General features: G+C 39.1%; 2 protein-coding genes across 4 annotated transcripts in view; both read left to right on the plus strand.

Annotated features, from left to right (window-relative positions):
- LOC143678791 (olfactory receptor 10J1) overlaps positions 1-27,503 on the plus strand; it is a 98,722-nt gene that overhangs the window by 23,470 nt on the left and 47,749 nt on the right. For 2 of the 3 annotated variants that reach the window (XM_077155724.1, XM_077155723.1), the window contains 2 exons: positions 25,497-25,570; positions 26,068-27,013. In XM_077155724.1, coding sequence (XP_077011839.1) covers positions 26,084-27,013 — 930 coding nt within the window. In that variant the 5' untranslated portion in view covers positions 25,497-25,570; positions 26,068-26,083. Of the gene's footprint in view, positions 1-25,496; positions 25,571-26,067; positions 27,014-27,503 lie in introns of those variants that run through there. The other variant, XM_077155725.1, reaches the window with a different exon arrangement.
- On the plus strand, positions 18,268-19,203 carry LOC143678790 (olfactory receptor 10J4). Its single transcript, XM_077155722.1, has one exon. The coding sequence runs from the start codon at positions 18,268-18,270 to the stop codon at positions 19,201-19,203; it is 936 nt and encodes a 311-aa protein (XP_077011837.1).

Consider the following 27,503-nt stretch of genomic DNA (forward strand, 5'->3'; position numbering starts at 1 on the left):
AGAAACCCAGCAGGTAAATTCCATTAGGTCTCAAGGTTTGAAACCTAATGGATTCAGGTGGTTTGATTCTTTGTCCTCTGGGCCTGATGGCATAGCAACCCCACCCCTCATAAGCACTATGCAGTGACATGCTTTCCTAGAACACTGAGGTATAGGCCCCACCACCTAGTAGCATTGTCGTGGCAACGTTCTCTAAACAACTTGGTGCAAGGCCTGCCTCCTCAAGTGCCAGGGCAGATGGCCTATCCTTTCCAGGTGCAGAAGACCTGCCCTTCGCACCACGTGGGTGGGTCCACTCTCTTGGCCCAAGGAGATCTTTTGGGTCTGGGTCTCTGCTTCCATGATTCTTCTGTTGTAATAATTCTTCTTTTGATTTGTCATTTTTCTGTCCCTTTCAGTCCAAGATAGAAATGCTTTTGTTCATACAACCTTCACAAAACCTTGTTGACTTTGTATGCTGTTCACAGGGGTTCAAACCATCAGACAAAAAGGATTTTCCACAGATCCTTCCTGGATGACTGCATTTCCTATATTGATTTCCTCTGCAATGGCCAACTGGATCCATGAGTCATGTACCTATTCTCCTTAGCACAGGGTTATTCAGCTAAATCCTTGCACAGAGCTACATTCTCTGGAGTCTCACTTCAGGGAAGCTCAGGGAGGTCCCTGATAAAGCCACTTCTAAGACTCCCTGAGTCTCAGAGCATACTACATGAATGGGAAAACTTTCAAAATTATCAATTTCTGGTTCCTTTGGGCTTAAGAGTTTAATTCTCAGCCTATCCCTTTCCTCTTGCAGTTTACTATAAGCTGCAAGAAAAAGCCAAGCAACATGTTCTATATTTAGCTTGGAAGTTTCCTTAGCTAAATATCCAAGTTCATTGCTTACAAATTGCACTTTAAATCTGACATAGGAACACACTTTTGCCAAGTCCGCTGATTCTTGTTAAGATTATATATTTTCAAGGTGTTAATCACTTGGTCTGAAAACTCAGTCCCACTGCTCATTGAGATTTTATTATATCATTCTTTTGAAAATTTAGCCCTCTGTACATCAATGCTATTTTTTTGCATCCTGGAATTTGTAACTGACAATGATCATGTGACAGCATAAATTATTGTCTCTAATCATTATCATAATCATATTATCTCTACAATAATCTGAATTTAACAAGTCATTTAGAGTTTTTGAAAATATTTGAATATTCATTATCAAATTTAGTTAAGCATTCTAGCTGTGAACTGGGATGAAATAGCTTTTTATGCTTCATATGTTGATTTGAAATGTATATTTACATTTGTTATCTCAAGAATAATTAATGATAATTGTGCGAGTTAATATACAAGTTTAAGAGCTTGAAGCAGTTAAATAAATAGGAAAATAGATTAATAGTTCATATAAATATTAGAGAAAGTGTGTTATTAGATAGATTTAAAAATATAAAAATACAAAGCAGAAAACCCTGCCAAGGCCAAAGGCTGCAGCCCACCTCGTGAGCCTGCAAGAAGGGAAAAGAGAAGTCCCAGGACTATCACCTGGCTCCTGCCCTAAGGGTGCGTAGGTGCCAATTCTGAAGTCTGCTCCTGATGGAAAGAAGTAGGCCAAAGAAACCAGTTAAAGGTTATTTAAAAACAGAACAAAACAAGACTTCTGGGAAGATGGCTGACTAGAGTAGCTCAAGCTTAGCTCTGCTCCACGGAAAAGGTAGAGAAAGGACAGGAGGGCAACTGAGACAGTAATTCGGGTGTGCAGCTGACCTGGGAGACCTTCTGCACCACATGGGGTGGCCCTGGTTGTGCAGGCTAAGGAACTGAGAGGCAGAAAGCTGGAGCCTGGTGTAGAGGGACAGAGCCACAGAGCCCACGGGAGTGCATGGATGGCAGCCCAGGACTAGGAAGTAAACCAGGCCACGTTCCTTGGGCACGCTACCCTCACCAGCGCAGCCCTGTGACCGGCGGCTCACCCCACACACCTGAACCCCATCACCTGCTCCCACTCACTGTGCTCCAGGAGCCTCCACCCTACCAAGCCCCGGTGCACGTACCTGCCCCCCACTCTCACCCCAAGTGCAGCCCAACTCACCTCTCCTGTGCCCCTCCAGAGCACTACCTCCCCCTCCCTGTCCCCTGTAGGCTTTTGCCAGCACATAAAGGTTGCAGGCACTAACCTCCATACCTAGGCTACTTCTGCCCCAACCCCATAGTGTCACACAGCCTCACCCCCGCTCCCTGAGCTCAGTGCATCTGTTTACAGCACTCCCAGGCACATGCATGTGCATGTGCTCCCAATCACATCATTCAGCTCTGAGAACCACACTTTACAGAAGTCCTAGAACCGTGCATGTGCACGGGCTCCCAATCACATCATTCAGCTCTGGAAGCAGCACGTTACAGCAGTCCTAGAACCATGCATGTGCACAGCCCTCAGCCTCACTTCCCAGCTCTGAGAAAGTGCGGACCTGTGCAGCTGGGTCACTTCTGCCCCCAATTCATTAAAGCTTAACACCAACCTGCTGCCACAGCTCTATGCATGCGCACAAAGGGCTTCATGCCTTAGAGACAGTGCACACCAGGGTTATGCCCCCCAGTCTGGTGCACCTGGACTAGCTACATCCTTCCTGGCTGCTGGGTGCCCATGTTCACAAGCATCAGCATAACATCCCCAACCTGCACCTATACCTGCCCTGAAACAAATCGCCATACTGAATGCCCCACCCCATGCCTTGCCACCTGCTGTACAACCATCTTGCAAACACAAGGCCTTAGGCTACTGAAATAATTCAGTTCCAAAAGTAAATCAATCAAGATATTTACATGCCACGAAGACAGCAGACGATCACTGAGCATATAGCAATGCAGACAGATACAGGCCTGCCTAATGACAAAATTAAAATACCAGAGAGGACAACAGAGAAGATGTTAGAACAACTAATCAAAGATGTTTATACAACTCTACTTAATAAAATAAGTGGGATAGCAATGACATAAAGGAGATCAACAAGACAGCAGAAGAGCATAAAGAGGATTTTGAAAGAATAAATAGAAAAATAGTGGATGTCACAGAGATTAAAGACTCTGTTGACCAGATAAAAAGCATACTAGAGGCACACAACACCAGATTTGAGGAGACAGCAGAAAGAATAAGTGATATAGAGGACAGGATAATTGACTTTGAAGACTCAAAACAGCAAATGGCAAAAAAGATGGAAAAAATTTAATGACAACTCAGGGAAATGACAGATGAAAAAAGTGCACAAATATAAGACTCATTGGTGTCCCAGAAGGACAAGAGAGGAATAAAGGGCTAGGAAGAGTAGTTGAGGATATAATGAGAGAAAACTTCCCAACCCTCATAAAGGACATAAATATTCAAGTCAAAGAAGTCCAAAGAACTCCAAACAGAATAAATCCAAATAGCCTTCCCCAAGGTGCAGTCTGTCAAATGTTGAAGAGAAACAGAAAATCCTGAAAGCAGCAAGAGAAAGACAATCTATAACATACAAGGGAAATCAAATAAGACTGAGTTCAAACTACTCAACTAGCACCCTGGAGGCTAGAAGGCAGTGGTATGATATATTCACAATCCTGAAAGAGAAGGACTTCCAGCAAAGAATTCTGTACCCAGCCAAACTGTCCTTCAAAATTGAGGGGGAGATTAAAGTTTTCACAGACAAAGAAGTCCTGAAAGAATTTCTCAACAAGAGACCAGCCCTACAAGAAATACTAAAAGGAGTTCTGCTGGCTGAAAAAAAAAAACAAAAAAACAGGAGAGGGAGGTCTGGAGAAGGGCACAGAATTGAAGAGTACCACTAAAGGTAAATTAAATAATGCAAAGAGAAAGGGGGAAAAGAATATATAGATTTGACAAATAAAATTAAAAAGATAAGATGGTGGATTCAAGAAACGCATTTTCAGGAATAACATTGAATGTCAACAGACTAATCTTAATAAATAACAGATACAGATTGGCAGAATGGATGAAGAAACAGAATCCAGCTATATGCTGCTTACAAGAGACTCATCTTAGACACAAGGATAGAAATAGATTGAAAGTGAAAGAATGGAAGAAGATTTTCATGCAAGTTGTAACCAAAAGAAAGCAGGAGTACCTATACCAATAATCAAACAAAATATGTAAAGACATCATAAGACAAAGAAGGACACTATATACTAATTAAAGTATCAATTCACCAAGAAGATATAACAATCATAAATGTTTATGCTCCCAATCAAGGAGTTCCAAAGTACATGAGACAGACATTGACAAAACTGAAGAGAGCGATAGATGTTTCAACAATTGTAGTAAGAGACTTCAATACACAACTCTTCTCTATAGATAGGACAATCAGACAGAAGATCAACAAGGAAATAGAGAAGTTAAATAACTTGATATATATATTAGACCTAACAGACATATATAGGTCATTGCACCCCAAAGCACAAGGAATTACATTCTTCTCTAGTGCTCATGGAATATTCTCCAGGTTACATCATACCCTGGGACATAAAACAGATCTTTATAAATTTAAAAATATTAAATTATTCAAAGCACTTTCTCTGATCACAGTGGGATGAAGCTGGATCTCAATAATCACCAAAAAATGAGAACATTCACAAATATATGAAGATTAAATTACACACTCTTAAACAACCAGTGGGTCAAAGAAGAAATTGCTAGAGAAATCAGTAGCTATCTGGAGGTGAATGAAAATGAGAACACAACTTATCAGAACTTATGGGATCTGGCAAAGGTTGTGCTGAGAGGGAAATGTATTGTCTTAAATTCTTATAATAAAAAACAAGAAAGCGCAAAAATCGATGATTTAACCACAAACTTGGAAGAACTAGAGAAAGAACAGCAAACCAACACCTAAGCAAATAAGATAAGAGAAATAACAAAGATTAAAGCAGAGATAAATGAATGAGAGAACAAAAGAATAATAGAATCAATAAAACCAAAATTTGGTTCTTTGAGAAAAATCAATAAAATTGATGGGCCACTAGCAAGATTGACAAAGAAAAAAAGAGAGAGGATGCAAATAAACAATATCAGAAATGAGAAGGGATGCATTACCACAGCCCCTGAATAAATAAAAGAAATCATAAGAGGATACTAGAAGCAACAATATGTCAGCAAACTGGACAACGTAGATGAAATGGACAAATTCCTGGAGACACACAAACAAGCTATACTGACTCAGGAAGAAATAGAAGATCCCAACAAACCAATCACAAGTAAAGAGGTTCAATCAGCCATCAAAAGTCTTCCTACAAAGAAAAGCCCAGGGTCAGATAGCTTCATAGGGGAATTTTATCAAACATTCAAGAAAGAACTAAAGCCAATCCTGCTCAAACTTTTCTAAAAAATTGAGGGAAAAGAAACTCTACCTAACTCATTTTATGAAGCTAATATCATTTTAATACCAAAACTGGGTAAAGATGCTATAAGAAAGGCAAACTACAGGCCAATCTCCCTAATGAACATAGATGCAAAAATTCTCAATAAAATATTAGCAAATTAAGTCTGACAGCATATTAAAAGTATTATACACCATGACCAAGTGGGGTTTATAACAGAAATGCAAGGATGGTTCACCACAAGAAAATTAATGTAATACAGCATTTTAACAAATCAAAAAGGAAAAATCGCATAATCATCTCAATTATGCTGAAAAGGCATTTGACAAAATTCAGATTCTTTTCTGATAAAAACACTCCAAAAGATAGTAATCAAAGGTAACTACCTCAATATGAAAAAGGGAATGTATGAAAACTGATAACGAACATTGTACTCAATGGAGAGAGACTGAAAGCCTCCCCCTAAGATCAGGTACAAGACAAGGATGCCCATCATCACCACTATTATTCAACATCATGCTAGAAATTCTAGCCAGAGGAGTCAGGCAGAACAAAGAAATAAAAGGCATCGAAATTGGAAAGGAAGAAGTAAAACTCTCATTACTTGCAGATGATATGATACTATACTTGCAAGATCCTGAGAAATCTGCAGCAAAGGTAGCTGAGCTAATAAACAAAATCAGCAGAGTGGCAGGATATAAAATTATATGCAAAAATCAGTAACATTTCTACACACAAGCAATGACCTAGCTGAGGAGTCAGTTAAGGAAAAAATCCATTCAAAATAGCAACTAAAAGAAGCAAATACTTAGGAATGAACTTAACTAGGGACGTAGGGGACTTGTACACAGAAAGCTATATAACATTGCTCAAAGAAATCAAAGAAGATCAAAATAGGTGGGAAAACATTCCCTGCTCATGGTTAGGGAGGCTAAATATAGTTAAGATGTCAATTCTCCCTAAACTGTGCTACAGATTCAACACAGTACCAATCAAAATTCTAACAACCTACTTTGAAGATTTGGAAATGCTGATTACCAAATTCATCTGGTAGGGAAAGAGACCCCGAATAGCTAAAAGCATCCTTAAAAAAGAACAACAAATGGGAGATTAACACTACCTGACTTTCAAACCTATTATAAAGCCACATTGGTCAAAACAGCATTGTACTGGCATAAAGACAGAAACATTGACCAATGGAATCGAATCAAGAGTGCAGAAATAGACCACCAAATCCATGATCAACTGATTCTTGACAAGGCTCCCAAATCCTCTGAAATGGGACAAAGTAGTCTTTTCAATAATTGGGCATGGAAGAAATGGATATCAGTAGCCAAAAGAATGAAGGAGGACCCCTATCTTACACCCTACACAAAAAATTAATTCAAAGTGGATCAAGTACCTAAATATAAGAACTAGCACCATAATGTTTCTAGAAGAAAATGTAGGGAAACATCTTCAAGATCTAGTAATAGGTCTAAACTTTACACCCAAAGCACAAGCAACAAAAGAAAAAATAGATAAATGGAAACTCCTCAAAATCAAATGCTTCTGCATCTCAAAAGATATTGTCAAAAAGGTGAAGAGGCAGCCACCTCAATGGAAGAAAATATTTGGAAATCACATATCAGACAAAAGTTGATTTCCTGTATATGCAAGGAAGTCATACAACTCAACAACAAAAGAACAAACAATCCAATTATAAAATGGGCTAAAGATATGAATAAGCATTTTTCTGAAGAGTAAGTACAGATGGCTCAAAACCACATGAAGAGATGCTCATTTTCACTGGCTATAAGGGAAATGCAGATCAAGACTACAATGAAATATCACCTCACACCTATAAGAATGGCTCCTATTAAACAAACAGGAAACTATAAATGTTGGAGAGGATGTGGAGAAACTGGGACACTTATGCACTGTTAGTGGGAATGTATAATGGGTGCAGCCACTATGGAAAACTGTTTGGCAGTTCCTTAAGAAACTAAATATCAAGTTGCCCTGTGACCCAGCAATAGCATTATTTGGTATATACCCAGAAGAACTGAAAGCAATGATGAAACAGGCATTTGCACACTGATGTCCATAGCAGCATTATTCACAATCGCCAAAAGAGAGAAACAAACCAAATGCCTATCAACAGACAAGTGGATCAACAAAATGTGGTATATACAGATGATGGAATATATTATGCAGCAGTAAGACAAAATGACGTCCTGAAGCACATGACAAGATAGATTAGCCTTGAGGACATAATGCTGAGTGAAATTAACCAGACACAAAAGGATAGATACTGTATGATCCTAATTTTATAACAAGCATTTAAGTATAATCAGAAGCTTATAATACAGAATATAGGGAACTTAGAGACACATAGAAGCTAGAGATGGGTGAACTGTTAGCTAATGAGGTTGAACTCCAATGCAAGGGAATAGATAGGAGTGAAGGTGATTCTCTAGTGGGCCTAGAAGTAATATTATCATATTGAAGATGAACAAGATTGAAAGGGGTTGTATCGACATACATGTCCCATTGACTCACACTAGAAATATGAATGAGTTTCTGTAAGAATATTTCAAAGATATGATTCTTGTATAAACAGTGTTTAAGTCCATGGTACAGGGGAAAAACTGCTATTGTGTGCTATGAGCTGTGTTCAAAAGGAAGCCATCAGCACTACCACAGCAACAGCAGAGGTAAATAATGGGGTGAGGGAAAAGAGTTGAGGAGGTTTAGATTTCCTATTTGTTTAGGGTGTGTTTATTGGTTTTCTGTCTCTTGGGAACAATGAAATTATCTAAAATTGAGAATGTTGATGGACTGAGGACTTTGGGCCTTCTGCATGATGCCCGATGAATGCAGGTGACTGAAGCATGCATGGGTGGAGAAGCATATTGGCAGATGATGGTATATACTTATGAATGAACATTGTGCTACTACAAAAAGGAAGAATGTCATGAGTCATGCAACGACGTGAATGAACATGTGGGACATTTGGTGAGACAAAATAAACCAGAAACAAACAAACAAACTAAAGCAATGGTATGTTTACCTTTAGAAATTGCTTTTTTTTAAAAAATAAGGGCCTAAATTGTAAACTTTTAGAGCAGGCACATTAAGTCTGGAGTGGTGATTATTATTTCTGAATTGTGAGAGGCTGTTTCATATATATAACCTGATTTTTAGAGATAAGAATGAAGCCAAACAGGTTGGGGTTAAAGTAATTCAGAACATAGGGATAAGGAAGACTGTGTTTGTATTTTAGAATCACACACACTCTTTGAGACCAGTGGAAGAAAGTTTTATTTGATCTGGAACTGAAATTTTCTGTAGTGCATAATCTAATTCAATCTATCTGTATAGTTCATTTGAACAACTGAAACATAGGAAGCACAGAATAAGAAAGAGGTCCTTTAATCCTGTATAGATTATTGTGATGCCTGGAAACATCCTAGAGTATATTAAGCAGATAATCAAAAAGTTTTGGCAAAGTCCCTTGGTGGTGGGGCGGTGGGGAGAAAGACTATGGAACTATTACACCTTACCATCAGGGGAACCCCTGATACTGTGTCAAACTGTAGGGATATTCAAATCAATAGGCCATGCCCTTGATCATGAGGCTTACTCTTGTGAAGCTTATGTAGGTAGCAGAGAAGCTTAGATTACCTATAAGCATACCTAAGAGTTACTTCTGGAAGACATCTTTTGTTGCTCAGATGTGGCCTCAATCTCTCAAAGCCCAACTCTGCAAGTGAAATCATTGCCTTCCCCCCTACATGGGACATGACATCCAGGGGTGAAAGTCTCACTGGTGACATGGGAGAGGACTCCCAGGGATGAATCCAGACCTGGCACCATGGGATCTACAATTCCATCCTGACCAAAAGGGGGAAAAGAAGTATAATTAGTAAAACATCAGTGACAGAGAGAGTCCAAATAGTCGAGAAGCTACTCTGGTGGTTGCTCTTATGCAAGCTTCAGGTAGACCTTGCTACCTATCATAACCTGCCAAACCCCAACCAGGACCATTCCAGCCAATCTTAAAGAACACCTAGGGCAATATATAAGAACCCACAGACTCTAGAGTAACTTGCCAGAAACCTACAACTTCCAGATGTGTCCCTGGTCCAGATAAGTCCTGGGACCTAGCCCAGCCTCTCCAGAACATCAGGTAGTTTCATCTCCCTACCCCATATTAGTGACAGACCCTTCCAATATAAAAAATTTAGGATTGCCATAGTCCAAACAACCACAAGAGAGGTATGGAAAGATCAAAGGTGATGGTGGAATTATACATAGAAGACGGACTTAACAAATGAATATGAATGCGGAATCATTAAATTGATTATCTCTTAGAGTCTCCAATGTTTTAGAGCAGCTAGATGTGAAAACCTAAAATTGTGAAATTGTAACCCATGTCAAAGTCTAAAATACATTCTACAACTAATTGTGGTGCTGTGCTTGGAAATTTATAGCTTTTTTGTGTATATGCTATTGTTTACAAAAAAAAAAAAAAAGGAGGAAAAGTCGATTGTGGTGATAAAAAAGTGTTTAAGCCTTCTAGCTTCCTATATTCTGGAGCAGCTAGATGGGAAAATTTGAGAAGATCGTATGGTAGCCCATGACAAACTCTGGGATCTGTCCTGTAGCCATTTTTTGAAGAGTGCTTTGAAAACTATTGCTTTTTTATTTCTTTGCTTTGTATATATGTTATACCATACAATAAAAAAAGTTTAAAAAAATAGGAATGGACAGTCAAAGTGGTATCTAATGGAAAAAAAAGCACTGAAAAAACAAACAAAAAAAAGAAGAACAAAGAGAGGCAATCATAAAAGGGAAAAATTTTTAAAAATATATGTTTATATATGTATATATATATTTAATATATTCAAAAGTATGAGAGAATAGAATATCATGAAATAAAATCAGGCTTCTATAAAAAGAAAAGTATGAAAAATAAGACACTTCCTTAGTTAAATATATTAATAAATTCTAAAACTGTAAGACATATTGAGTAAATCTTCCAAAAAGTTAGGTGATAATAGAAACAGAATAGAAAATGTGAGGATCAAGAGAAGAAATCTAATGTCTAACAAATGTGAGTTCCAGAATGAGCACTAAAGAAAATACGAGAGAGGTAAATCAATAAAAAGAATATTTTTAAAAAACAGAAGGACTTGAATGCCACTGAGTGACTAGCATAGTGAAAAAAATAAAAGCTGTATCCACCCATTGAAGGAGATCCCACCATTATGTAATATCAAAGAACTTGGGTAAAATAAAATGATAAAAACTTTCATAAAGAGAAAGGAGAAAAAAGCACACATAAAAGACTGGAATTCTAATGACATTAGATTTTTAAACAACTACTCTAGAAGTTGGAAAAATGAAGCAATGCTTTCAATATTATGGGACAAAAAATTTGCCAAGATAAACAACATCCAGCAAATTACTCAAAACACATGTGGATATGGTAAAGATATTTTCAGATCTTCAATAGTTCAAGAAATTTACATCCCACATTCTCATTCTCAGGAAACTACCGAAGAAGTAAGTGCTCCATCAAAATTAGGGTTCCAGGAAATAGGATAGCTAATGTAGGAAAGAAATAAAGGGAATCTGGTGAAAGAAATCTCGAGTTAGAAATGTTACCTAGACAGTACTCCAATCCACATGACAGAAGAAAGAAAGAGAACTCCATATTAGGGGTTTAAGATTGATATATAGGGAAACAGATTAGATAGATATAGATATAGATACAGATACAGATACAGATATAGATATAGATAAAGATATAGATATAGATATGGGTTTGGATATAGATACAGATATATAAATGATTTGAGGACACTACCTGATTAACTTGAGCCTATGGAGAAAGGATTTTATAGCTGTAAATGGAAAGTCTGAGGATGAATTCATTATAGATACTTAGAAAACTAGATAAATAAAAGGATTCAATTGCTAAAATGTGAGAAAACAAAAATTGCACAAGAAGAGATGAGCACTTATAATATGCTGCATGGTTCAGCTGTGAAAAATATTTTCATGCCATAATAATGTATGTTCTTAAAATAGACAGTTTCACTTGGCGGATGAAAGAAGTACGTGTGTGTGTGTGCTTGTGTTCATGTGTGCACAGATGGTATTATAAGTGAACTAGGAAGTCAAAAGATAATGTCTAAAAGTTAGGAATCAAGAAATAGCATCCTATGCATATAGTATAAAATTTAAGAGAAATATGATGGCATATAATATAAGAAGCAGGCAGAAGAGTTAAAGTGTTTATAGAGAATTAAGTTTTTTAGTATAGTACTATTTCACATCTTTTAATTCAATATTTGGATTTTTTATTTAAAATAAAATTAAATGGCCACAATTAAAAGTAGCTGCTGGATGAGTGGAGATATTCTGATTAGCATTCTCGTCAGAAAAAAATGGAATAAATAAAAAATTATTCAAACAAAAAGAGATTAGGAAATCACAGCAAATGGAAAATAGGAAATAAGATGTCAGTAATATCTAACAATTTCTTTAATTATAATAAATATGAATGGATTAACTAACCAATTGAAACACAGACTCTCAGACTGAATTTGAACAATCTGACATTATTCTATTTATAAAACACGTATTTAAAAATGACATAGAAAGGCTGAAGATAAAGAGGTTGTAAAAGGTATCTAGGCAAATGCTAACCAAAAGAAAATAGATGTATCATTATTAAAATCAAACAAAAATATTATTCAAAATGAAAACCACTAAGGGACCTGTAGTATTGAAAAATAACATAATTCATTAGAAAGATATTCCATTCATGAATGTTTTAAGATTCTAGCAACATAGCTTCAAAATGCATTATGCAAAAGTGATAAAATTAAAAGGAGAAACTGACAAACAATCATAGTTGGAGAATTTAACACACCTCTCTTGGGCACAAACTAATAAAATAACCAATGTTTTAACAAGGCTTAAATTAATGTCTTATCTAAAACTCTGTAGCCTATGTACAGAGAAGATTCCTTCCTTTGGCCCCAAGGAGTGCCTCAACAAATTCGTAATCATCAATATTATATAAATAATTTTCATGGACCACAATGCAATAAAATAAGAAATCAACAACAAAAAAGGCAGCCAACCCCTTTTCCATTACTTCCCCTGGTGGATCTGAATTTTACTTAATAAGCAACGTATATAGCACTTACTCTACGCGTTATTATTTTAAGCACTTTTAAATATTTACTCATTTAATCCTTACAACTATCTGAGGTAGGCACTATAATTTCCCCCATTTTAAAAATGAGGAAATTGAGGTATAGAGAGGTTAAGCAACTTGAGCAAGTTTAGAAAGCCAGGAGGTAGCAGAGTGGGACACAAGTTAGGCATCATGACTCCAGCGTCTGAGTTGTTGACTCCTGTGTTAAGTTTTCTTTTTTAAAATAAGCATCTGTATAAACCATGGATGAATGAAGAGCTAAAAATGGAAAATTTTTAAATATGTGATAGTAAAATATAACAAAAGCACTAAATATCAAAATCAACAAAGCACATCCAAAACATTTCTTAGCATGACGATAGAGCTGTATAGATTTCATTGAAAACAAGAATGAAAACAAATAAATGAAGGTTTTAATTCATGAAGCTTGGAAAAGAACAACATACCCAAAGTAGAAACAAATAATAATGAAATAGAAATTAATTGAAGTGCAAAAGTAAAGAAAACATAAAACAATAAAAATCTTATTTTTTAAAACTGGCTCTTTGAAAAGATTAATTATGATGCTTAATTTTTGACAAGTATGATTAAGAAAAGCTAGAGAGACACAAAGAAAATCAGGTAGGATAGAATGATATGAGTACTGATACACAGGGATAAAGTAATTATAAAAGCATGCCTTGAACAACTTTATAATAATCTATTTGAAAAAGTATATAAATAGACATATTTGAAGGAAAATATAAATTACCATATTTAGTTCCACAAGGAATAGAGAATTTACTAGAATAATAACCTTAACAAATGGAATTGGTAGTAGTGAAAATACCTACTGTTTGAAACAAAAACAACAACAAAACAAAGACACCAGTCTCAAAGGACAGGAAAGCTGTGAAATTTCTCCCAACATGTTTTAAGAGACTACTAATTGCAAACCCTTGGTACCAAAAATAGACAAAGTGGGAGAAAAGAGAACTACAGGCTAATAACAGACAGTTGAAAAATGCAAATTGAATTCAGTAGAGAATATATATATGTATATGTATACATATTAAAAACATAGGGAGTTCTTCAGAAATTTATAAATAACATTAAAAAATCTGTAAATGTAGTTCACAATCAGCCAATTATAGGAAAAACATAATTATGTCAATGAATGAAGAAAATAAACTAGCTGAAAATTAAACAAATCATTCAAGATAAACTTGCAGACAAGCCTCCTTCATCTGAGGAAGGGTATCTTCCAGAGATTTACAGCAAGCATCACATTTAATAATGAATGAAACATGCATCCAAATTAAAACCTAGCAAAAGGCAAAAATGTGCCTGTTATTGTTAGTATTTAATATTATATTGTATTTCATTGTTAAATGCAATGCCAAGAAAAATAAAAGATATGAAAAGTCAGAATGAAAAAGACAAACCTGTCAAAATGGAGATAATAGAACCATCAATATATTTTCTCCCTATGAAAAATACTCCACCTGCTTCAGATTTTTCAGTCTAAACACATCTCATTTCAGACAAATATGGAATAAAAAGCAATCATTTTCCAGTTCATAATTTCAATATCAGTGTTTTCTTTCCTTTCTCATGGTTTTCAACTTCATCCTATTTCTAATTTCAAAGAGCTACATATTAAATAGAGCTACCAGAGAAACTCTGAAGAATGGACATTGACAAATAAGACCCAAGACTAACTGATTATATTAAGGCCTTGACAGACCTTCTGTCCAATTTTAAGCCTGCCTTTAGCTGCTCCTTAGAGGATTTCAAACAGTTCTAATGGGGTTACATACAGGCTGTTTCCATGCAGTGATAAATATACTGTATAGCCATCTCTCAGCTGTGAGACTCTGGCTTTCTAATGGCTCGTGGACTTGAGTATTTCCAGTTTCTCTTGGGTGAATGTTTGAAGGCCTTGAAAGAAATTATATTGAATTGAACTGAACCCACAGAGCTATCCTATGCTTCTCAGCCTTTCCCAGTAAGCTTGGCTTGTCAAAGACCACAATAAACTGCCTTACTTTTAAGTCCTTGGTTCTCAGTATGCTGGTGTTTAGAAAGGGAAATTTTCCTACCTTTGGAGTCTCTAAGAGAAAGGCATAAACTGGGCACCAGAACAAGGAAATAGGGAAGAGCCTAAGTCCCAGGGGACCCTGGTAGGTTTGATATCTGATTCTCTTTCAACCTTAGGAAAGGCCCACCCTTCTTGTAATCATGTTACAAAAATCAAACAAGACTGGGGCTGATAAATGACTAACTGCGGGAAAAGAAAAAGAGAAGGGATTCAGGTATAACTCCATTGGACCTTCCTTCTGATGTTCCTCAAGGAGTAGGCTCTCAACGTTTCCTAGTCCCTGCATGATTTCTGAATGCTTGGCATGGGATGTGCAAAGCCAGAAGAAATGCCATGCAGTGCAGATGTGGTGTCCCAGTTTCTGCTATATTCCATGTCCCTGGCAAGTGAGAGGTGCTCAATAAAATCAATAAATGAAAGTCACACTTCTTAGACCATCCAAACTAGAAGAGTTCTCAAGTTAGATCCTTCAGCTCTGAGAGCACAGAGACCCCAGGGTGTATGTGACTTGCCTAATGAGCCTGCACCCTTAAACAGAAAGGTTGGGTTCTGGGGTCCCCTCTGCATTGTGGTCATGAGGTTTCTCTTCATCTACTCAATAGAAAAAGGCCCCATACCTCGATGCAAAAAATTTATTCCTGTGGGGAAATCCCAGATGGTCTAAATACCATCTATGTGATTATGCTAAACCCTTCTATAATGAGATCCTCAGACATCATGGCTTTGGATCTTGCTATTGCTGCCTTGTGACTTTAGGGAGAGGGACCCAAGAGTCCTGAGGCACAGGAGGATGGTCCTCTCTGGCAGCATGTTATTCAGGCTTAAAGAGTCAGGGCTATGGGGAGGAACCGGTGAGTCTGCTGCTGGTTTCTGTTCCTGTTTGTTATATCCAGTTCTTATCAATTAAGGAAAGGAATAAACTGACAGATCCTGGTGGGTTCTACAGTTTTCTTCTTGTCTTTTGGAGGATTCTCTGGGTGATGTGTCTGCCACCACAAAAAGGGGTGCCCTGCGATTCACTGCTCTACTCACTGCAGCCTCACTCTCTGAATCCTGAATGAGACTTCACCCTACCAAGTGAGATGTAAGTCACGGTCCATGAGTCAATGAAGCAGGGATTCTTGTTCTGCAATTGGATTGGGCCTCACGACCCTTGTCTCAAGGTATATCCCTCTCTCCTTTACTTTCCTCTCCTGGAAATATTGCCAAGTGGTAAAAATGAATATGCAGTAGTGCCACAAAACTGAGAGAACAAAAAGCTTTATAAATACAGGAAACATTACTGAGAAAGGGTTATCTGGGCCCCAACCCTGAAGCATCTCCAGAGCCAAGTTTTCAAAGGGTTTAATGTGTCATTTTGGTCTTCCATACTTATGCATATTGATTGATCCAGGGGAATTGGGAAAACCCAGTCCTGTCACCCACCATCCTCTATCATATTCCTTGTTTGCAGGACCTGGAGGCAAAAAATAGAACATGACTGACTCTCATTGAGTGGACTCAATTTTCCCTTTTAAAATGGGAAAATCATTTTCTCTGAACATGGAAGTTCCCTACATTTTCTCCTTTTCCTTGCCCCAGGCTGAACCAGATGGTCAGTGAATGGCCAGTTGAAGTACTGTGTTTCATGTGTGCAGGGAGTTCTGGACACAGGAATTCCTGCAGAATTGCTTCAGCCGTGGGTGTGGGAAGGGAGTGGAAATAGCTTACTCTTTCCAATCAATGTCCATCCCCATCCCCATCCTCCAGATTCTGCCCCTGCTTGAAAATTGTGTTTCCTTTTCTGCTCTCTTTCTCCTCATAGCCCTACAGGCAGAAAATCACCCTCTAAACTGCAAGGTGCTACACAGTTGTTGGCTAGAAGAAGATGACCTTAGAAGCCATTCTATGCAAAGCAGAGAAGTCAAAACAATGGCCTAAAATAATCAGGGTCTGAAAGCTGTGCTCATCTTATCAACAGTTACTATTTATTGATGGCATACTCTATGTCAGGTTCTCTGCTGTATGCCTCCCAGGCATCTTCCTGTGTGATCTTCACACGAGTCCTCTAAGGTGGCTATTAATATGGTCAACCTTTGACAGGAGAGGAAACTGAGGCCTAAAGAGATGAGGAAACATTTCCAAAGTCACACATGAAGTAAGTGGCTCTGGGATTGAACACAGAGGTGTCTGATTTTGGACCACCCCCATCCCCAAACGTTTCAGGATCTAGAATTAGAAAGGGGGTGAGGTGGGGAAAGTGAAAATTGGACTTTCCAAACAGTGGGGGTTGAAAAAATTAATGACAGCAACCGTGAATATGAAAGAAACACAGAGAGTGGGTTTGAGTGAGCCTAGCATACAAGTAGAACCCAGATGTACTGGGAGCAGGGTTAAGGAGGATAGATGAGGGAAAGGGAGCAAAAATTTCAAGTATTTATCTTCTTTTTTTTTTTTTTTTTTTTTTTAAAGGGAGGAAGGGAAGGAAAGACAGAGAGAAGGAAGGAAGGAAACATCTTTAAACATTTTCTTGTTTTATTGTATTTTGTTTGTTTTGTTTGTTTTTTACATGGGCTGGGGCCGGGAATCGAACCGAGGTCCTCCGGCATGGCAGGCAAGCACTTTGCCCGCTGAGCCACCGCGGCCCGCCCAGTATTTATCTTCTTGTTATGTATCAATAACTGCAGTAGTCAATTTATATATAGTAAGTCATATAATCTCCAAAACAACCCTATAGAGTAGATAATATTATTCTCCGTATTTTTGGATGAGCAAATGAAGACAAGTGAAGGAAGCAAAATAATAAAAATAATAATGCATCCCTCAATTTACATTGGGCTTAGAGCTAAAGATTCCTATAAAGAAGTATTTTGTTATCACTCTTTTCTTATAGTTACTGGTATTAAATGATTAAACATTTCCAAATGATTAAACATTTCCAAGGCTTTATTGTGCTTAACTAGATACTAGAAAATAGAAACAGAAATCACCCTCCACATAGAAGGAGAGCAATTCAGGTATTAAAGTAGGTGGTATTTTGGGGCCATAGGAAGGGAAAAGGATCAGAAAGATAATTGGCTCTGGCACTGAATGTCCTGGCTTCACATACTGGACCTTCCTCCAGGAAAAACGGCAGTGTCTCTTCTCACTGCTTTATTTCATATATCAGTCGATTTGAATTTGAACTGTGAGATGGGATGGTACTGTGTATCTGGATTTACCCTTTCAATCAGAACTGGGGCTGGGCTCCTAAATCCTGGAAGATGCCTTACCCAGAGCTCTTCCCTGGCTTGAGCAGGTCCCTGATACAATGGTCATTGCTGATCTAAGCCAGGGGAGTTAAGGTGGAGTTCTCGAGTGAAGCATACTCAGTCTACTGCTTTCTCTGATCAACATCTACTTCTATGCAGCTGGTTTAGTCTTTCTACTACTTCCTTTATGTAATTACTCTCTTTTAGTCCCCACTACACCATTCTCTGATCCCAGGGCCCTAAGGACCCTGAGAGGTGACTGAGTACGTGGCTAGTGTCTATAGAGTGCCAAGATGATGCTGATCCTGGACCACCCTGTTGTTCTCAGGCTGGATTCTCAACCCTCCCACCACTTCATCTCTTTCAGACCCAGATTCTCCTCAATGTCAAGACCCAATTTCACAGTAGTAACAGAGTTTACCTTTGAAGGTTTCTCCATTTTTGGGCAGCAGAACCGACTCATCCTCTTTGTGGTCTTTTTGCTCCTGTACCTGTTGACCCTGGCTAGCAATGCTATCATCTTGACAGTTATCCATCTCAACCATCAACTCCACACCCCCATGTACTTCTTCCTGAGTGTGCTGTCCATTTCTGAGACCTGTTATACTGTGGCCATCATCCCCCGCATGCTGTCCGGTCTCCTCAGCCCTCAGCTACCTATCTCCATTCCGGACTGTGCCACACAACTCTTCTTCTATCTCACTTTTGGTATCAATAACTGCTTCCTGCTCACAGCCATGGGGTATGACCGCTACGTGGCCATCTGCAACCCCCTACGGTATTCAGTCATCATGAGCAAAAGGGCTTGTGTACAACTGGCGAGTGGATCCTGGAGCATTGGTCTGAGCACAGCCATCATCCAGGTGTCTTCGGTGTTCAGTCTGCCTTTCTGTGATGCCAGTGTCATCTCCCACTTCTTTTGTGACATCCGGCCCCTGATGAAGCTCGCATGTGCTGACATTACCATCAAGGAGCTTATCACGTTGCTCATCAGTCTGTGTGTCCTCGTTCTGCCCATGATCCTGATCTTCATCTCCTATGTCCTGATTGTCACCAGCATCCTCAAGATTGCATCCGCTGAGGGCCGGAGAAAGGCCTTTGCCACCTGTGCCTCCCACCTCACAGTGGTCATCGTCCACTATGGCTGTACCTCCTTTATCTATCTAAAACCGAAATCCCAGAATTCCCTGCAGGACAGACTTATCTCCGTGACCTACACTGTTATCACTCCCCTGCTGAACCCTGTTGTATACAGCCTGAGAAACAAGGAGGTCAAGGATGCCTTGCTTAGAGCTCTGGGCAGAAAACCCCTCTCCTAGGTTTTGGTTAGTGTCAAGAATAATGAAATGAAAAAGTTTGGTGAAGTTTCACAGTAAAGGAGCCAGTCGGATAAGAGATGGTTTGAGAGCACCAAGTGGCTGATCTGGAGAGAGTCTGGAAATGAGAGAGAGAAAATCAAACAGGGGAGGAAAAAATGAGTGAAAGATGGTTGGATTTGCCAAACCTGGTGGATGTATTCACCAAACTGGATAAAAATCAAATAAGATAAAGCACATCCGGGTGCGATACTACGTTGTTAGATGTTATTCCTGTAGCCCTTGGCACAAGGTATCATGAACCAGCAGGGAGTGTGGGAAGAATATATAGTATCATATCATAGGAATGTGTTTAAGTTGAACCTGGCTTTGGCATGAAAATCAGAGGCACTAAATATTGACAGGTTCTCCGTTGTTTGCACATAACACTACCAATGCTACATTTTACACTATGATTAAAGAAAATTCACTCTACTAATTGTTCACTTAGTGCCTATTACTAGTAAGGACCTAGACAGCTGTGTTGGATGCAGTCTCTGATAGCCAGTTTATAAATTGGTTGAGTTTACATTTTGAGCAGCTTGACTGAAAACCTAACAAATGGCTTCCTGAATATTTGACAGTAACATAAGAATGGCTCACATCTTTCATACTTTTCCCTTATCATTCCCCATAGCCTGGCCTCTGTGTTGCCCTGCACGGATCCCAGCTATCCTCAACTGATATGAGCGTTGGGATGATAGTTTCTCATAGCTGCCTTTTTCTTTGAAGAATTGTCTTTGCTGAAAGGGAGCTTCCTTGAAGGTTTAATGTACCTCATTAAGGAGCAGTCCAAGCTAATAAGTGACTGACACAGAAGGTCAAAAAGGCTTTCCCCTTGGCCTCCATATGGGGCCAGCTCTATTCTCCAGTCCTCCATGGGATCAGGACGAACTTAGATTCCAGGTGAAATCACGCCCTTGCTTAGCCTTTTGCTCTGCCCCATCTTGCTTCCTTCACTCCATTTTTCCTAGAGCAACCCCTGAATTAATCATCTGCACCCAGATCCCCTGTCTCAGGCTCTGTTTCTAAGGGAACCAGAGCTGAACAAGGAGGTGTCTACATCCATAGAGCAATTACTCAGGCTCTGCTCCAGAAAATGCCTGATTCTCTGGTAGATACTTAATAATTACTAATGGAAGGAAGGAAGAAAGGAGGGAGGGAAGGGAGGAAGGGAAGAAACACAGGCGTATGGGATCAGTTAAAATACAACTAGCATCAGCAAGAAGCCCTCCACCTCTTTCTGTTTTATTGTTACTTTCAGGCTGTTTGACTGTTTTCAAGATATTCCTCTTTGGTACATTTATTAAATGCAACCCAAATACCAGGCATTATTTTAAGCACTTTACTTATTTAATCTGCTCAATAATTCTATGAAGTAGGTTTTATTATCCTTATTTTATAGATAAAGAAACTCAGGGCCACAAAGATTAGTAATTTTCCCAAGGTTACATATCTAGTATGTAGCAGAATGGGGATTTAAACATATGGCAGTGTGGGGTACATGATTCAAACCCCAACAGTAATTAAATATGAGGAGAAGAAGGAGCCCCACAAATTGAGGATTTACCCATATCTCAAATCCTCATTGGGGATGTTCTTAGACTTTGGACATTGGTCTGGAAGTTCAGAAATTGCATATTATAATATTGCACTTACTCCTCAACTACCGTGATACATTCTTTTTCTCCTCAGCACAACCCCAAAGAGGAAAGGAAAAAAAATAAAAGGAGTCTAAAGTGGGCCAAAAGCCACTGGGAAATGATAGTGCTCAGGACCCATCAGTTTACCAGCCTTTGTACCTATCCTCTTTCTACAATTATTATTCACCACTACCCACTTCTAAAAACTGATGACCTTGAAGTAGAAGACACTTAAGCTGTATGGGATTGTAGACAAAGCATAGACTTTGGAGCAGATGGGTCATGTGTCCTAACCCTAAGCTCCCCCTTAGTTAGTTTATATCCAGGGGAAATTATTTGCCCTCTTTGGCATTTGTCCCCTATGTGCACAGTGGGGTTAATGATATCTACCTCCCAGGGTTATTGTGAGGCATCAACAAGGTTATGGACATAATATTTCCTGGCGGCAGATGGGATGTAACAGTACCTGTTAGCATTCTCATGCACCACCTCCCCACATTTCTCTCTGAGTCACTCAGAAGTCAACATCAAGCTATCTTTGACATGGAGATGGAGCCCCAGTTTTAACAACAGCATTTTCATTTGTAGATAAGTTCTCACTCCCTCAGGAGATCCTGATTTTGTAAATGGACTTCCCCATAGTGGCTGTTCCCATGTTCTAGTAAAATCTATTCTCCTAGAGTCTTCCTAACCTGCCATAAGTTGAATAAAACCACACAGCCACATGTGCATTTCTGCTCTAGATTCAATCTCCCCATGTTTTCCCCACCTACGGGTCCACCAACTACTTACAGCATCATTCCTTCTTCCACCCCTAGTTGACTCAGAGTCACTGCAAGGAATCCCAGGATTCATATATGTATCAAGTATTGTATGGAGGCTGAATAAATATTTACATAAACACATGCAGCTATTCTTTATTAGTTTCATTTGAAAGCCTCAATTACTAAATTTGTAGTTCTCTTTCTCATGGTTTACTTTTTCCATCAATAGTCACCAACAGTAAAACTGTTATCAATAGGGATAAAATTTCACACTTAGAAAGGTTGAAAACCCTAGCTCCCAGTGACTGGGATAGGGTGAGGGATGGATGTGAACATGGACATAACATCAGGAATAATGTTGGTTTCAGTTAAATCTGTTGTGTTCTCTCTGGGACTCTAAAAGATGAACATTGATAATTCCAAAGCATTGCTTGGAGGTTTGGATCCAGGACCCTACATTAAGCCAAATGCCATAAGTGTACTATAAAAAGAACGACTTGATGGAGCCTGCCCATGTAAAAAAATAAATAAATAAGTGAAAAATAAAAATAAATTTTAAAAAAAGAACAACTTAAGAGTTTCCAGTCGGATCTGCTGGCTGATTAGCCCACATTGTTTCTATAGTCATACCTCATTTGTTCATTTCTGTCTAGCAACAAATTAAATCTATATATTGTTGATGGCAGAGTAGGTTCCCCATACATCTTTTATCTGTAAAATAGTGATAATAGTACTGATGTCATAGAGTGATTCAGAAAATTAAGTGAGATAAAAATATGCACAGGTACACAATAACTATTAATTGACTGAAGGTGAATATCTCCCCTTTCCTTAGGCACCTCATTGCTGCACCATCTACCCAATGGCTCATTTCTGGAAACTTCCTAATTTGTTCCAAAGCAATGATATCATTACAAATTGATCTATTTTGCTCAACCCTACTCTTTTCCTGTTGAGATCCTATGGCCACCAGTCTTATCTAATGATGACCGTAAGTACAGAGATACATTTCAAAGGATTCATCTTTTACAATAGGACGCTATATATATTGGTAAATATTTGGGGAGTTGGCATGAATGAGCCTGATGAAAACAGTTTATGACAGGACTAGTCATTTCCCTCCTCTTGATCTACACACTGATTCGGTTGCACCCTATTGATTCCCCTCAAATATCTCTCACATCTGTCCCTCTTCTCCAGGACAATTGTCACCCCTCTAGATCAATCCTAATGATCTCTGTCCAGGCCTGTTACATCAGCAGCATAGCTGGTCTCCTGCCTCTTACCACCAGCCTAAAATCCATCTTCATGCTGTTTCCAGATCAGTCAACCAAATCCCAGTGCTGAATATGCCTTTTTCTGGCAGGGAAGCAAAAGCACCAGATAGGAAAAAAGAGAGCACAAGGTGGCTGTGATAAAGAAGTTCACACCTTAAGAGATCAGTTGCTAAGGGACTTTGAAGCCTATGAACAGGAAAGTTAAATGAGAATCACTAAGAAGGCCTTAAAAGTGGTAAAATCTAAGTACTTTAAAACCTTTTGTAATCTAGCCTCATTTTACCTACACAATGTTGATTTTCCATAATCAATTTGCGTCTAATCAAAGAATGTCTCTACCCTGTCACACTTGCATTTGGTATTCATTTAATTTTATTATAATTGTCTATCACCTGCAACTAAATGGTGAGCTCCTCAAAGGTTGATTCAGCATCTCATTCATTTCTGTATTCTCAGCCACTAGCACAGGGCCTAGCATATATTTAATTTTGAAGATAAGTACCACATATATCAGAGTAAGTAAAAATGCTAAAGAAGCAATAAACTGACTCATGGAAAGTCTTCAAGGGGTAGTCAGTTCTGACTTCAGTCTTAACAGACTAGTGGATGTTTGCCAAATGGAGAAGAGAAGGCAATTGTGGGCAAAAGGAACAGTGTTCAAAGGCTCATTTCTATTTCTTAGCCCCCAAGAGAAGATCTTTTGGTCTATTAACTGTGAACTTCCAATGCTGAATACCACACGGCAGAAAAACAGGCATTATGAACTTCCCTCTGAAAGGAAGGGCTAGATTTCACTACTTTTATCCTAAAGAGAAAATCAGAGTTACACACTAGGCAGTGTTTCTGCCCATAGGGAAAAGGGCCTGCTTGAGTTGCCTAGATTTGTGACTATAGATTTCCAAGGCACATCTATAAAAAATAAACACAATCTGATTATTCAAACAAGTTAAACTCTATTAAATAGACCACCCTCTATGTTGTTCCTTCTGAAGTAAAAACTTCTCCCAGGCTCCCAAAGCACTAAACCTGAGATTGGGTAAATAAGTTTCACGCTTAATGAGTTCCCCAGGTATTGCTGTCTGCATCCTCCCAGACAGAGAGCAGGTCTCAGGATGTCTTCAGGGAGTGACACACAGGAGCTCCACTGGCTGTTCCTTGGAGATCCTCTTCTGTGGCTTCAAAGACTTCTCCATATAGACAGGCTATCGGCAATGCCCATGTCTCCAAAGCCCAACCACATTCTCGCTGGAGAGATTCCAATCACCCCCTGCTCAGACTCATCTCCTGCCACAGGTACTCTTAGGCACCTTACTCCTTCCTGCACTTGCACATTGTGACCAAGAGGATCCAACATTTCTGTCTTTGCTGCTCCGTCTCCTCCAGCTCAACTCTGCTGTTGTAACTCAGTATTAATCACAGATGTAAGTGCTCTTGAGGAAAGGAAGGGAGATGTGGTTTCTTACTCATGGGCTGAGTTTAACGTATTGTAATATAATAGCTCTGGTCACAGCTGAGAGACCTCATGTGGATGTGTTTGCTCCTCCTTCCCTTTATTTCCTTTGAAGAATTATAGGGTCCACAAGTGGAGGCTGCTAATCAGGTCACAGGATCCATTCTTCTACCTCAAGACAGAGGGACTTCAGCAGAGCAGGGACACTCCAGCCCCACATTTCTAACCAGAGCCTTATTGATATTTAAAGCAGGACAATCCTTCCTTGGGTGAGAGAGACACATGGATTGCAGGATATTTTGCATCATTTATTGCTAGTTGTACCTGTGCCTGCCATTGTAACAATCAAATGCACTGCCACACATTTCCAGTTTCACCCTAAAGATGCCACGCCTTTAGGTATGGCTGGACCACTGTCTAGTTTATGCCCAAAGGCCTAACAGAAGATAACTGTTTTCAGCCATATACTGCAGTGTCAAAAGATTTTCTTTATTGGAAATGCTTTCCAATATTTTGCAGCTTTATTTTCTTTTAACATTCTGAGTGTAAGTGATTAACAGCTGGTCTTCAACTTCTTTAAAATAAACTTATAAACTCAAAGAAGGTCTCCATGCCCACTCACCTTCATCATAGATGTGATATACTTTATGCAAAAAAGTCTTTTTCTGAATATGCATAAGCCAATCATAATATAATTCAAATCCCTTACAGGAGTTTACTGTTTAAAGGTACAAAAGTCAAATGTTATGTAAGTTGGATTGATCACCATCCTCCCACAAAATGAGGTATCCTTAGTATAACTCTGGTTTTTATATTCAAGTTCTGTTTTTGCTTTAGTTAACAGACTGCCGAATTTGCTGCATCTTCCCTGCTACAGCTGTTTACCTCCTCAGAGTAGGTGTACACCTAGTCACAAATTATACTGGCTATAAATTTACTTTCTTGTTTAGGGAAGGTAAAGATGGTGCATAGCTTACAACACACGTGAATCAGCGCTGTCAGCTGTACCAGACTTCCGTCATTCAGGCAGCAGCGTGGAGATGATAGTGGTGGCTGGGTGGCCTTTTCCTTCTCAAAAACAAGATGAAACTTTCTGACTCTATTCTGCTTCCATTTCCTAAAGGATACGTAAGGAGATGACTCATAGTCATGAGAGAAAAGATGACTCCAGTCAATCCCTAAACAAAGTGTCTTCAGGTATTTAATTCATGCATAATTCTCAATAGTGAGATACCCAGAAATGTAAAAGATATTAAAAGTCACTTATGGTTTGTGTGAGAAGAGCACGATGCTCATGAGGATAAGAAATAATCCAAATAAACATGAGACTATCAGAGGACAATATGTTTTCATGGAGGGATGAAAATTTGAGTTAGTCTTTGAAGAAGGGGAAAGATTGAAATAAAAGTAGGAAAGCAGGAAGGGCATTCTAGTTGGGAAAACAGTAGGAATGAAGTAGGAATGGGCATGGTTATACAATGAGAGAAAAGGAAACATGATTCTGGGATACATAGAAAATTGTAATACATGGCCCCAGAATAAAAATAAAACTAACTGAGGTTAAGTAAACTCAAGTATTGATTTTAATCCACTGGGGCATGTATCCCCATGTTTATAGCTGAGAACTAGTTCAGTCAATCTTAGAAATGTGCTTAAGCTGCTTCACTGAGGTCGTGTAACTCCTACCTTTTCAGACTCGGTGATCACTCAATGAAGAGAGAGAACCACACTTTCATCACTGAGTTTGTTTTCCAAGGTTTCTCCAGCCTACATGAGCACCAGCTCCTCCTCTTTGTGTTGTTCCTTGCACTGTACATCTTCACTCTGGCGGGCAATGTCATCATTGTGTCCATTATCTGGATTGATCATCACCTCCACACTCCCATGTACTTCTTTCTGAGCATGCTATCCACTTCAGAGACTGTCTATACATTGGTCATTCTCCCAAGGATGCTCTCTAGTCTTGTTGGTATGACTCAGTCCATCTCATTGACGGGTTGTGCCACACAGATGTTCTTTTTCGTAACTTTTGGCATCACCAATTGCTTCCTTCTGACAGCAATGGGATATGACCGCTATGTGGCCATTTGCAACCCCTTGAGATATACTGTCATCATGAGCAAGAAGGTGTGTGTCCAGCTGGTGTTAGGGGCATGCAGCATTGGACTGATTGTAGCAATGACACAGGTGACATCTGTATTCAGGTTACCTTTTTGTGCTACAAAGGTGGCCCACTTCTTCTGTGACATCCGACCAGTGATGAAGCTCTCCTGCATCGACACCACCATCAACGAGATCTTGACTCTGATCATCAGTGTCCTGGTGCTTGTTGCACCAATGGGTCTAGTTTTCATCTCTTATGTCCTCATCATCTCCACCATCCTCAAGATCGCCTCTGCTGAGGGTCGGAAGAAGGCCTTTGCCACCTGTGCCTCCCACCTCACTGTGGTCATCGTCCACTATGGCTGTGCCTCCATTGCCTACCTCAAGCCCAAGTCAGAGAACACCCAGGACCAGGACCAGTTGATCTCGGTAAGCTACACTGTCATCACCCCCCTACTGAATCCTATAGTGTACACGCTGAGGAACAAAGAGGTTAAAGATGCTCTTTGCAGGGTTATTGGCATAAAACTTTCCTGATAACTAGGGAAATACTTTTCTGAAACTGTGAGCATCCACTCTAGACATGATATGAGGAAGGCAGCCATATGCCCTTGAGAAGAAAGGCTCTTAGAGACTTGTTCTTTAAGTACAAAATGAATAGAAGAGTAACAACTGAGAGTTTGAAAGCTATAAATTAAACACTGGATAAACAAACACAGGACAGGATAAACCTGAAGAAGACATTTTGGTTTGCTGGGGGGCCTTGAAGGCAACAGAAAGGCCCTTTGAGGAAACAGAATCAAGGACACATTTTAATTTTTTCCCCACATTCCTTCCTTCCTGCCTAAGAGAATGAGGTTTTCTGCAAGTTGGATTCTTTTAGGAATTTGTTTATACCTGACATATCAGGTAATAAGTCTGTGTGGGCAGGCAGGATGACCTTAGGATGAGATAGAACAGAGGAAATAGATTTCCTCTGGCATCTGCTGCTTTAATTATCCCAGGTTTTAGCAAAACTGCTTATTAA

Source organism: Tamandua tetradactyla, chromosome 4 (genome assembly GCF_023851605.1).
Source record: "Tamandua tetradactyla isolate mTamTet1 chromosome 4, mTamTet1.pri, whole genome shotgun sequence".
Taxonomy (NCBI): domain Eukaryota; kingdom Metazoa; phylum Chordata; class Mammalia; order Pilosa; family Myrmecophagidae; genus Tamandua; species Tamandua tetradactyla.

Coding starts and splice junctions, on each gene's coding strand:
- LOC143678790 (XM_077155722.1), top strand. CDS start 18,268: ATGTCAAGACCCAATTTCACAGTAGTAACAGAGTTTACCTTTGAAGGT.